General features: G+C 45.5%; 1 protein-coding gene across 1 annotated transcript in view; it reads right to left on the bottom strand.

The window, feature by feature from the left end:
- IQGAP2 (IQ motif containing GTPase activating protein 2) overlaps positions 1–13273 on the bottom strand; it is a 303569-nt gene extending 290296 nt beyond the window's left edge. Inside the window, exon 1 of the mRNA XM_036278805.1 lies at positions 13204–13273. Coding sequence (XP_036134698.1) covers positions 13204–13249 — 46 coding nt within the window. The 5' untranslated portion in view covers positions 13250–13273. The remainder of the gene's footprint in view (positions 1–13203) is intronic.
- Between the last annotated feature and the right edge of the window lie 244 nt (positions 13274–13517).

Genomic DNA, 13517 nt, shown 5'->3' with positions numbered 1-13517 from the left:
TCAGTCTCTCTCACGTGCATGCACACACACACACACACACACACACACATCTCTTTCCAATAATAACAGACCTGTTTTCAAACACTAATTTTCCCAAGGCACAGTTTGTAGCTTGAGCAGCAAAGGGTAACTGTTTTAACTTTTAGTAATTAGTTTATGTGTGCTACAAGATGAAAAAGGTTGAAGATCGCTGGTCTAGGAAGAATCACTACTGACATGTTGACTGACTTATGTACCAGACAGTGGGGTACAGCAGTGACCCAAAGACATGGCCCCAACCCTCAGGGATTTTACTGCTGCTCTACTTTATCCATGTTTTTCTCAGGGTAATCAAAACACATTTTTCTAAACACATTTGATTTTTATTTTTAAAGCTAACAGATGGGAAAAACAATTTCAAATAGTATTCCTACCCTTGCCCTCAGTCTCCCCACCCAAAGGCAACCTCTAAAAAGCTGTTTGCATAACCTTCTAGAGATATTCACCGGTACACAGATTAAGTGTACCTTCCCTGTTTGGTTGCTAAATGTTGTTTGTCCTACTTAACAGATCAAAGATTTTCAGAGATTTCAAAACTACTACACAGAAGCCCACTAAAAGTGTCATTTCTTTCTCAGAGTTCACCTAATTGAACGTGAAAAGTTACAGGCAGAGCCCACGTTGTAGAGGAACATGCAAGCACAACCCTCCAAACCGCTGGTAATGCAAACCGACAGCAGCAAGTATCCCAGCAAAGGGGAGCTGAGGGAGCGCTCTGAGACATCCATGGCCAGGGCTGAGCAAGGAACGGACTCCGGTGACCCTGGTTCTCATGGAGAGAGAGCTGTCTCTATCCTCTGTCTATCTATTGTCTATCTATCTGTTTTAATGAGTATTTTCTTTTTTTGGAAAATAAAATTCATTAGTAGATATAGAATCAAAGTAAGAACGTGTTTGCATTCGGCCATTTCTCAGACAAACTTCCTAGGAGTTCAATACGAGCAAGACTCTGGACAAACACCTTACTGGATCGTATGTGGGGGGAACAAAATGTAGGGGGTGGGTAGAGGGCGAACTCATGCTCCGTGAGGCTGACTGTCTGTCTGACATCTCGCCAGGCTCTTACCCCAACACTGTGAAGCCCTCTTGATCAGCCCAGGGCTTGTGCAAAGAACTCCCAAGTGACGGACGTATCCGAGGACCCAGGGAGGAACCAGGCTTGGCTTGGCTGATCCCAATGTTCTCAACTGGGGGCAGTGAGGAGTAGAGAGGTCAATAGAAAATATTTATATGAAACCTGCCAGAATTAAAACAAACAGGCACAACTTGGTAGAAAGGGGAGGGAGGCAGAATGAATGAGTAACCTGAAAGTAGGCAAGCAAAAGCAGTCCGGATTCCCTATTTCCCATGGTTCCAACATTCCAGTTATTCCTGTAGTTGAGCTTCACTGGGTCCATGAACCTAAAACTTCACTAACTTTCTAGAGGCAGTAAAGCCTAAGGGATGTCTGATGAACACTGTACTTCATCCTCCTCTTCCTCGCCTCCCTTTTATACATCCACACCACCAGGCTGACCGGAAGGTTGGCTGACCCTGGTAGCCAAGTCAAACTCTACAATCTGAACCAGGCACAAAGATTAGCACTTATCCAAGTAGCTCCTTCCCATTTTGACAGCATCATGAACCCTGGGGCTTTCAAACCAGTAGCAGCAACGACCAACTTAACCCTGAAGGAGGCAACCAGAGGGCTAGTAACTGCAGAGTGACAATTCCTCACTCAGGTAGTGAAAACTACCAGGATCATTTCTCCTTTTTTAATCCTCTCCAAGAATATATTTTTCATTGATTCCAGCAAGAGAGGAAGGGAGGGAGGGAGGGAGGGAGGGAGGAGGGTGGGAGGGAGGGAGGGAGGGAGGGAGGGAGGAGGGTGGGAGGGAGGGAGGGAAACATCGACTGGGGATCAAACCCACAACCTACCACATCATTTCTAAGATGATAAAAAAAAGTATTAGGAACTCAATCCCCCGCCCCCTCCAGTTTTATTTGGAAACAGTCAACAATAGATACAGTAGGGATTTTTTTAAGTATATATAAGCAAGAATGAATCTGATCTCCACCCAAATTGACATGGACTCTATTTCCATATAGATAAAGAATTTTCCTATGCGTATATGTTTTCAAGGGAGCATGGGGTCAGGATTTTATTTGTATTTTTAGTTTTTTTAATTTTTTTCCTTTATTGATTTTAGAGAGGAAGGGAGAAGGAGAGAGATATAGAAACATCGATGAGAGAGAACATCGATTGGCCGCCTCCTGCATGCCCAACACTGGGGATGAGGCCCACAACATGTGCATGTGTCCTGACCAGGAATCGAACTGGCGACCTCTTGATGCATGGGTCGACGCTCATCCACTGAGGCACACCAGCTGGACGGGGCTAGGATTTTAAATCACTTTCTGTTAAAGTGAGAAAGAGCCAGGAAGTGAGGAGACAGGTAAGAAGCTGTAGTGGTAAGGATGGTATTGCTATCACCACCCTTATCTCTAAGTGCTGACTCTATGGAGTCACATTCTCAACAGTAATGTTTTTTCTATAAAAAAAAGATAATTCTTTAATTTTTCAATTACAGTTGACACACATTATATTAGCTTCATGTATACAACATAATGATTAAACATTTACATAACTTATGAAGTGATCGTCCTGATAAGCAGAATAGCCATCTGACACCATATATAGTTATTACAATATTATTGACTATATTCCCTATGCAGTACTTTACATCCCCATGACTGTTTTTATAACAGGCAATTTGTACATCTCAATGTTTTCGTGCATTAAATCATTTAACCCTCTGAGCATGCTTTTCTCACCTGCATTTTAAAGGTTAAAAACCAACAACTGAGACACAGAGAAACCAAAATAACTTGTATAGGTTCCACAGAGAGTGAAAGTAAACCTAAACTCAACATTACATATTTGCCTGGCACCTGAAAACTACTGAGATTATCTTTATTTGACAGAAAATAAAAAGAAGTTCCTCATTTAGACAAACAGTATAGTATAGACATTTTAAGGAAAACCTGTAATAACAGTAAATATTTATTAAGCTCCCAAGCCTCTTCTAGGTGCCTGGTTATCAGGCTACCAGCTACTTGCACAACATTACTTAAGTATTTGAAAAAATGTTGCTTCAATCACATTCAAATCAAGTCTTTTTTATATGGAGCTAAGGAAATTTGTTAACATTGTTTAAGATTGAATTCAGAAGATTTCCGGTCAAGATGGCGGGTAGGTAAATGCGGTATCGCGTCCTCCCACAACCACATCAAAGTTACAACTAAACTACAGAACAACCATCATTCAAAACCACCTGAAATTAAGCTGAATGGAAGTCCTACAACTACGGAATCAAAGCAGCAGCCACATCCAGCCTGGTAGGAGGGGCGGAGGCGAGACCGGCTGGTCCCACACCCACGTGTGGCGGATAAAAATCAGGAGGACACCTCGGCTAGGAAGGTTTTTCCTGAGGACTGAGGGGTCCCCGTCCCACACCAGGTGCCCCGCTCAGGGTTCCAGTGCCAGGAAGAGAAGTCCCCATCACTTCTGGCTGGAAAAACCAGCGGGAACTGAGGCTCAAGGAAGCTGAAGTGGCTGGAGCCCCAGGCAGCTCCTTAAAGGGCCCGCGCACGGACTTATTGGACTCTCTCCCTCTAAGCTTGGAGGGGAGGCAGCTCGAGGGGCACCAGAGACATACAGGGAAGAACTGAGCTGTTTAGCACTGGAGCGAGGGCTGGAGAGGGGTCTTTCTTGAGGACAAACGTGCTGTCAGAGGCCTTTGTTCCTTTGGAGAGCCCTTCCCTGGGGCGGCAGACAGCAGCCATATCTGGGACTCCAGCAACCTCGCTCATTGGTAGCCCCGCCCTGCTGACTCCCTGAGGCTCCGCCCCGCCCCACACAACTTTCAGGCCCACCCAAGCTGTTGCCACTTGCTTAACCATAGGATTGGCCTGTCTTGGACTCTGCTTCAGGTTTTTCCTAAATTCTTTCAAACGAGCAGCATCTGGTCTCAGCGAGCCCCATACCTCTCATTAAGTAATACACTGAAACAAACACAGGGAGGCAGCCAAAATGAGGAGACAAAGAAACAGGTCCCAAATGAAAGAACAGAACAAAACCCCAAGAAAAGAACTAAGCGAAAGGGAGATAAGCAACCTAGCAGATGCTGAGTTCAAAATACTGCTTATAAGGATGCTCAAAGAACTTAGTGAGAACCTCAGTGAACTTAGTGAGGACCTCAAGAGCATACAAAAGGACCAGTCAGAATCATAGATGCACAGTTAGAATTGAAGGAGGCATTAACTGAAATAAATAATTTACACAGCTTCAATAATAGAGTACGTAAATCCAAGGAGCAAACCATCGATTTGTAATATAAGGAAGCAAAAAATGCCCAATCAGAACAGCAAAAAGAAAAAAGAATAAAAAAAAAAAATGAGGATAGTGTAAGGAGCCTCTGGGACAACTTCAAGCATGCCAACATTCGCATCTTGGGGGTACCAGAAGGAGAAGAGCGAGAACAAGAAATCGAAAACCTGTTTGAAACAATATTGGCAGAAAACTTTCCTAACTTGGTGAAGGAAACAGACATACAAGTCCAGGAAGCACAGAGAGTCCCAAACAAGATGAACCCCAAGAGGCCCACACCAAGACACATCATCATCAAAATGCAAAAGATTCAAGACAAAGAGAGAATCTTAAAAGCAGCAAGAGAAAGGCAGCTAGTTACCTACAAGGGAGTTCCCATAAGGCTGTCAGCTGATTTCTCAAAAGAAACTTTGCAGGCCAGAAGGGAGTGGCAAGAAATATTCACAGTGATGAAAACCAAGAACCTACAACCAAGATTACTCTATCCTGCAAAGCTGTCATTTAGAATCGATGGCCATATAAAGACTTTCCCAGACAAGAAAAAGTTAAAGGAGTTCATCACCACCAAACCATTATTATATGAAATGATGAAGGGTCTTTTTGAAGAAAAAGATAAAATATATGAACAAACAAAATGGCAATGACTACATATCTATCAACAATGGAATCTACAAACAAAATGAACAGGTAGAACAGAAACATTCTCATAGATACAGAGAACATTTTGTTGGTTGCCAGATGGGATGGGGGTTGGGGGAATGGGTGAAAAAGGTGAAGGGATTAAGAAGTACAAATTCATTGCTAGACTGACGAACCTCAAAGGGAAAGGGGTTGGGGGTGGGTGGGAAGAGATAAACCAAAGAACTTATATGCATAACCAATGGACACAGACAATAGTGTGGGAAAAGGCGGGGGGGGGGGGGGGTGGCGGGAGTGGGGGGGGGAGTCAATGGGGGAAAAATGTGGAACATCTGTAATACATTCTACATTCAACAATAAAGATTTTAAAAAAAGAAAAAAAAAGATTGAATTCATATTGGCAGTAAAATATGAGAATTGAGCCAAAATTATCAGAAACTAATCTAACTTTATTTATTTATGTATTTATTTAGTTAGTTAATTAATCCTAACCTGAGGATATTTTTTCCATTGATTTTTTTTTAGAGAGAGTGGAAGGGAGGAAAGGAGGGTACAGACAGAAAACAGAGAAAGAGAGAGAAACATCAATGTGAGAGAGACATATAGGTTGATTGCCTCCCACAAGTACCTGATTGGGGCTGGGGATTGAACCTGCAACCCAGGTACATACCCTTGACTAAGAATCAAACCCATGACCCCTCAGTGTGCAGGCTGATGCTCTAACCACCAAGCCACACCAGCCAGGGCATACCTTACTTTAAAAAATTATAATATAAAAATGTCTCTCTATAGAGGTTTGATAATGGGGAAAAGAGAATAATTAAAAGTCATCTTCTTTGGGGATCCCAAGCAAAAATATCAGAGGAATTTCCTTCTATCTTTAATCAATAGCAAAATAAACAGATCTGTAGTTTCCCTGCAAGGTGGAGAAGACCTGGGTGTACTTATGCCAATCAAATATTATTTCTGCTAACACATTCAGCTGTTCTAAAAACTGTGAATAAGCTAATGAATGAAAAACATGCTTTAAATGGTCCTGGAGGGAAAAATGGAGGAAGAGGACATCATTCAACCCTACTGTTCAGGCACCCCTATAAGGATTAGAGCCCAGAATCGCCAGGCTTGGGACCTCCCTTTTCCACAAAGTCTCTCCAGTTCACTCAGCCTTCCCAGGGGTCCCTAAGAGCACCACCTCCACCTAGAAATCCTTGGGGAGCTGACCTCACTTAATCCCTCAGTCACTGGAGATGTTGGACTTGACCTTCCAAATCACATTTGTTTCCTGGAAGGGAGAAAAGCAATCTTAAGGCCATACTAAATTAAATCTTATAAAATAAACACAAAGCCGTATAGAAATCAATGCCTGGGTCTGTATGTGGTACATGTGTGTGCTCAAATAAAAAACACAATGAACATGGTAAATAAGCATGCAGGCACATGCCCATGTGTTTATGCTTCCTTGACAAAAACCTGCAAGCACAGTGAAGAGGTCATCATATAGAAGTGTCTTTTCCCTCTTGCACGAGAGCCCTGCCCCACCCCCAGAGTTTCTGATTCAGGAGGTCTGGGTGGGGCTGGGCATTCACCCTTCCAACAAGTTCTCAGGTGATGTTCTGCTGCTGGAGCTGCAGGACCTGCTCCTTGAAAATTGCTGCAAGACCGGAGACACGGTCGTCAGCTCCTTTAGGCACACTGGCAAGGGCCACACGTACCCCAGGATTGTAAAATGAGAGTGCAGTTAGAGTTTAGTCAGATCTGGGAACTTGTAATGACCTGGAATCGTGGCACCGGCCATTTTTCAACAAAGCTAGGATGGTGGTCATTTGAGGGCACTAAATCTCCAGTGAAATCTGATATGTCAAAATTGCCACAAGTAATGGACAGAATCAGGAGAAAAGGAGAGAGAAACCCTGCCCCCTAGATAACTTATTTGTCAAGATGCTTGCCCTGCTATAAGTACCCCTTTTTTTCTTACCTGTTCTTAGAGAATTGACTCTGGCATAGTTTAGAGTTAGCTGTCTGTCTCCCAGGCTGGGGTCTGTTAGGCTCGGGGAGGGTCCACGCCTACCTCTCTTCGTACTGTTGAATGCCGTCAGTTCCAAAAGCATAATCATCCTTCAGTAACTGCTGGTCTATTCTGAGCAAAAATTTCTGACAAACCAGCTCATCCAAAAGAATTCCCAAAACAGCCCTGGCCGGTTTGGCTCAGCGGTTAGAGTGTCGGCCTGTGGTCCAGAGAGACCCGGGTTCGGTTCCCGCTAAGGGCGCGTACCTCGGTTGCAGTTTGTCCCCGGCCCTGGTCGGTCGTGCGGGTGGCAGCCACTCGATGTGTTCCTTTCACATCGATGTTTCTCTCTCTCTCTCTGTTCCTCTCTCTCCCTCCCACTCTACCTGAACAAAAATGGAAAAATGTCCTCGGGTGAGGATAAAAAAAAAAAAGAATTCCCAAAACCAGACGCAGGGTGAAAGGAAGCAGCGGGGAGACAGGGCAGCAAAGGCACCAAAGGCACCATCCCCAAGCCTCACCCATCCTCCCGCAATTCCCCACACCACGCCTCCAACCACGCCTCACCTTCCCACCATTCCCCATTTCACTGGGCCACTCATCAATGGAAGTCTAATTAAAAGTTTAAAAAGGGAAAAAAAAAGGAACAATTTGCTTCAGTGAGAGTCTGGATCAAGCTACTCTCCTCAAACAGCTCTACTTGCCCTAGTTGACTACAAATAAAGGGTTCCATGACAGACCTATGCCAGCGACAACTCTTCCACAGCGTCATCCATACACCCCAAGGTCAACCCCACCAAACTACCCACACAACAAAGACACTGAAATGCCTTTCAGTGTTTACTCTGACCTTCCCCCAAGGTCATGTTCAAACTCACAACCTTTGTGGCAATTTCCCATTGCCCCATTCAAATCCATCAATTACACCCATGTCGTCACTGCCCCAGATCTTGAATGTGCACAAATAGAAGTGTAAGCACTACTCTTCATCTTCCAGATTCTCTTATTACCTGTAACCATCTTACTCATTTTTCCTTCAGCTACAGTATGTTGTACATATTAGGTGCTCAATTAATTGAAGTAACTACAATTTGTTTCACACTATGTGCCAAGAACCCTCATCAGCTACTGTTATAGGAACATAAAACGCCACCTTTCAAAGTAAAGGAAAACCCCCAAGGCTATAAGGGCAGTCAGTGGCCATGTCTAAATTCAAACTCACATCTACTCAATGCCAAAGCTTTGGCCATGTCATCAACACCATCATGCCTTTCAAGGGAGAAAACTAAAATAGAATAGTATGGTGAAAAACTATCGGTCAGTCAGCTCACAGCGAGCTTCTGTCTGATTTCTATCAACCTCAGACTTTAACCCGTGGCCAGGATATGTAATAAAGTGTGTTTTACAAATTATCCTATTTGGAATCATTGGAGCATGACGCTATATTACGGAAAAGCCTTTCTTTGATTTCAGTGCCCCCCCAGTGAGACAGGATGTCTCTACATATATATAATCCTTTGATGAATTTTGGATGAGCTCTATAAAAAGCCCATGTATTCTATGCTTTTCCTTGGGGTGGGGAGAGCAACTTTAGAGAATACCATGCATCGCCTTTTAAGAACACACTATCCAAATAGGCTATAGGTTTCTGAAGTTTGATCAAACATGACAAACCCCTGAAACAGAAAGAAGAATGAAACACCAGGGAGGTGAACTGGCAAAAGCCAGTGAGAAAAGCCTTCAGGTTCTGACAACACTGGCTTTCAAGTCCCCAGCGTCACCTGCCAGCTGTGTGGCCTTGACACAACATCACGGACGTCAGCTTCTTTCTGAAATGGGGAAGCCAGTGGCCCTCTCAAGGATAACGATGAGCCCTGATAACAGCAGCACAGGAAAAGCACCCAGCTCTCAGTAAGCTCACACACCATGCCGAACTGCCTGCCTACCCTGTAGGACTTACTTGACTTACAAAAATCAGAAGTTGAATGTCCTTTGCTTCTCTTCCGGTTCCATGAAGGTCTGATGTACTGGATATGTGTGGATACTAAGCTTGTAAATAAAGCAAGCTGTCAAAACGTTGTGGAGGAGCTAATGCCCTAAATAACACTAAATTCTAAGACAAACTCTGCATTACAAGCTTAAACTCTCCCAAACAAGTCATTTTGGCTAACAACATGTGTAATTAAAGTTAAAAGCATACTAAAACAACACTTTAGCTGTTGACCTTAAAGCGCCCGGGCAATGCTCAACCGAAACGTTAACATGTGAAGGAGTGACTTGACTTTTTGTCTACCAAAGACGGCACATGGCAACAGGGCTGCATCTCAAACCTTCTGCGGTTCAGATGAAGGCACTGACAGAATGCTGGAGACAAGCTGTGGTGAGCACAGATGTACTGAGTCCTGCCTCACACACTCACGTTTAACTAGTTCAGAACTTAAATCTCTTCATCTCAGGCTGATGTTGGGAAAGAGATAAGAAGTTTACTTATGTTGCCCACTCCAATATTCCAGTTACCAGATGATCTAGAAACCCCACCATTCAGGCAAAAGCATTTATTCAAAAGCTCACAGCATCAGCCAGAACCTTCCTCTGCCACACACACACACACACACACACACACACACACACTGGGTTTATGTTGCACTTTTTTAAAGAAACCAAGAGTGAAACATTTATCACTATTAGTTTTACAGTGTCTCATGAACGTAGATTACAGACCCACAGTAGGTACTTAAATGTTGATTGAATTATCACTGATAAGTCTAGTCACAAAGCCCCTCTTTTGTTCTTAGTGGTCTTTTTAACTCCCAATTAACTGGAACAAAACTTTTGAGAGATCATAGTGGAAATGCGTTTTCAGAATTACTTTGAAAAATGCATCATAATTCATTACAACAGCACAAAAGTTATTTCTGAGTCATATATACTTAAGCGTAAGTGTCACTTAATTTTGGTTTTGAGTGTAGAAGAAGATTCTGGTTATAATATCTACTACTCTGATTTTGTCTACATTAGTGTAACAGATTCCACCTTCTCCTACAGAAATGCATTTAGTGAAAAGCTGATATTGCCATTTTGTTCTGTAGTAACATCACACAGAGTAACTTCACAGGTTGCAGGAGGATGTGGCCAACATGAAAGCAGCAGGGATTAAATAGAAAGCGGTCTCTTTCACTTTAATTCACTGCACCAATGTGCAAATCAAGAAGACTTCAGCAATCTCTCATGTGAGAAAAAGAAGGAAGGAAGGAAGGAAGGAAGGAAGGAAGGAAGGAAGGAAGGAAGGGAGGGAGGGAGGGAGGGAGGGAGGGAGGGAGGGAGGGAGGGAGGGAGGGAGGGAGAGAGAGAGAGAGAGAGAGAAAGAGAGAAAATGAGAGAGAGAAATCTGACATGGGCATCTTCATGGAGAACTCAAGTATAGCTTACTCCATGGTTATTTTACAGACACAGTCTGGTGGAGAGGAAAGATACTATAACAGCCCTGAGCTGAGCTTATTTACTCTGCACAAGAATTACTAAATTAAGTGACATTTCAAGGGGAGAAGGAGAGATGGCAAACAGAAGACCAGACCTGACACAAGTGTAACAGCTTAATTCAAACTACCAAAACGCTGTTTTTAAAGCCCAGTCTCAAGCACATTTTAGTCAGACTGTACAGCACTGGAACTGAAATTACAACAATGTATAGGGAGTGTATTGGGACTTTGCTTATTTTTAAATGTCGGGGATAAACCGTTTGATACAGTTTAGGTTTTACCAAACCCACAAAAACAATAAAGAGTGAAGCCCTGTCATGCAATACAGCAAGGAGAATCCTGCATTATCCTCACTTTGACAGAAGCCCGGAAAGCCAACAACCACCAGAAATTACATATTCTAATACGTCATATCGTCCCCTTCTGCATGAGTAGTCAGTGTTAGGTAGTACTTATTAACACTAAGGTATATACCACCAGATAACATTTAAGAAATAAATTACGAACATATGCCACTCATGCAACTGGCATCAAAATGATGGAAATATTCATTTTAGGACATAGCAGGCTATTGTATTAAAGCCTTAACATTTCAGGGAGGTCATAAAGTCTGGAAACTGGCAAATGTTTTCCATTTATTACTACATTCAGTGACCAAAGAATGCCAGCACTTCATGACCCGGGGGAAGGTAAATGGGTATGATTCCAACAAGGTGGCATATTAGACCAGAATCGTGAGAAAAACTGGACAGTGATTTCCAAAGAAAGTGGCCGTGTTCCTCATGCTTGCGGGATCTGGACTACTTCTACTGCTGCTTCTGAGTGGTACAGTTAGTGAAAATTAAGCAATGTCACAGATGCACATACAGAGACAGATGGAAATGCTGCATTAATGCACTACACTCACTGCAACTTTTCACAGCACAATGAACTAGTGATGGCACACAGAACAGATCATGGTTTAAAATGTGCCCTGGCCGGTTTGGGTCAGTGGTTAGAGCGTTGGCCTGCGGTCCAGAGAGACCGGGGTTCGGTTCCCGCTAAGGGCACGTACCTCGGTTGCAGTTTGTCCCTGGCCCTGGTTGGGTCGTGCGGGTGGCAACCACTGGATGTGTCCCTTTCACATCGATGTTTCTCTCTGTCTCTCCCTCTCACTCTGTCTGAACAAAATATCAAAAAATGTCCTCGGGTGAAGATAAAAAAAAAAAGTAATATATTCTCCCAGTTTCCAGGCTTTGTGGACGTCTTATAATTTGCACAGTGATGCTACTACATTCTCTGGGAGTTTGTTAGATATATAAAGAACTTTCACCACCCTGGATGAGCACAGCATGCCTCCTTGCACCCAAAGAGCTCTGCTGTCTGTGTGGTTTACCAAAGTGCAAACTAAGGCTGCAAAGAGCTGAGTCTTGGTTAACTGGTGAATGCATTTCCCTGCAGTACAGAGGCTTCAGCTGACTCCTCAGGCCTCCTCCTCACAACAGGGTCACACTGGAAAACTAACTTGCTATCTCTGACACTCCATTCCAAGACTGGAGGGGAGGAAGTGGAGGGTGAACTGACACAAGCTGAATATTCCCTGTTTTATTAGGCAAGTGTCTGGCCTTCCCAACCAGCCAGAATCACACACACACACACACACACAACCAAAAACAAACCCTGCAACAGTTATCACCACCATAACCAAAACCTGGTACCTTTGCCACCAAGGGCAGCCTCCGCAAAAGATTAACCTGTGGTCCTTGGCCAAGGCTCACTAACAGGACCAGTCCGGGAGGGGGAGAGAGAGAGAAAGAGAGAGGGTGAGAGAGCGCCAACTTTCTGTTTGTTTTAGAGGAAATACTTCCTGGCACATGTTTAGCAAAGACTCTGAACTCTGCACACGAAGCCACGTGGTTGGTGCTAATCTGGCTCCATCCACTACCGATCTGCCTTTAAAGCAAACTCTTTCCGAAGGCAGTCCCTGGGGTAATCGACACCATCTCGGTCTGGTCACGCGGGCTCCTCTCCCCGCGGCAGCCCTCCCGCGTGCGCGGCACTGTCCTGGCAGGGCTAGAGGGGGGCGGAGAGGAGAGGCTGGGGCCGGAGGTGTTCCCTTCGGCAGCAGCAGGAAAGGATTCACATCTTTGGGGCCCAAACTGGTTTTTTCGGATCAGGTGAAGTCCGAGGGAGCGGGGTAGGAGGAAATGCCTGTCCTTCCAGGAAAACCGTCGTGGCCACTAACCGAGTGCGCGGGCACACAACTTACGGCGCCCACCTGTAGCCACAGCAAACAAACTTTCCTTCCTTCAGAGTTGGACGAATCCAGCCCCTTACGCCACCCCCTGGCCCAAACCGGCAGCGGCCTGGAGCTCCGCGGGCTCCTCACCTGATACCCCTAAACCCCCAACCTGGTCCGTCCCAGCGCGGCTGGCGCGCCGGGATGAGGTTTGCGGGGTAGAGAGTAGGTGTTGCCAGCTGGGGATCAGAAATTTGTGGGGAGGGCGGGGGGACGTCGCTCACTACAGCCCTTTGCAACTCCAGCTCCCCAGCTCCCAACTTAGCAGCCACACAGCTGCTGACCTCCCGTTCTCTCCGCGGCGCGCACCCGGCTCCCTCGGCTTCTCCAACGCGTTCACTGGGGAGAGGGCTCCCCAACGGCGGGGGGGACCCAGCACGTCCGGCGCACTTACAGCCATAGCGGGGTCTCTGCAAGGACGGCAGCTCCTCGTGGGGCATCCTGCGCGGCTCCGGGGGCCCGCCCCGGGCGCGCCCCCCGCGGCTTCCCTCGCTGGCCAGGCTCGCCGGCTCCGCGCCCTACCGGCGCGCTCGTATCCGGCTGCTCGCTGCCCTCCCCTGGTCGCCCCGGGATGGGCGACCGGCTCCCTCGGGTCTCCCTCGTCAGCGCCCGCTGCAGCCGTCCCGCGCTGACACCCGAGCCCAAGTGAACTCTCCTCCCTCGCTCCCTCCCGGCCGCCGCCGCCGCCGCCGCCTCCCTCGGCAGGTT

Source organism: Molossus molossus, unplaced genomic scaffold (genome assembly GCF_014108415.1).
Source record: "Molossus molossus isolate mMolMol1 unplaced genomic scaffold, mMolMol1.p scaffold_m16_p_3, whole genome shotgun sequence".
Classification (NCBI taxonomy): Eukaryota; Metazoa; Chordata; class Mammalia; order Chiroptera; family Molossidae; genus Molossus; species Molossus molossus.
Note: the sequence above shows the minus strand (reverse complement) of the source record. Positions and strands in the feature narration are given on the sequence as shown.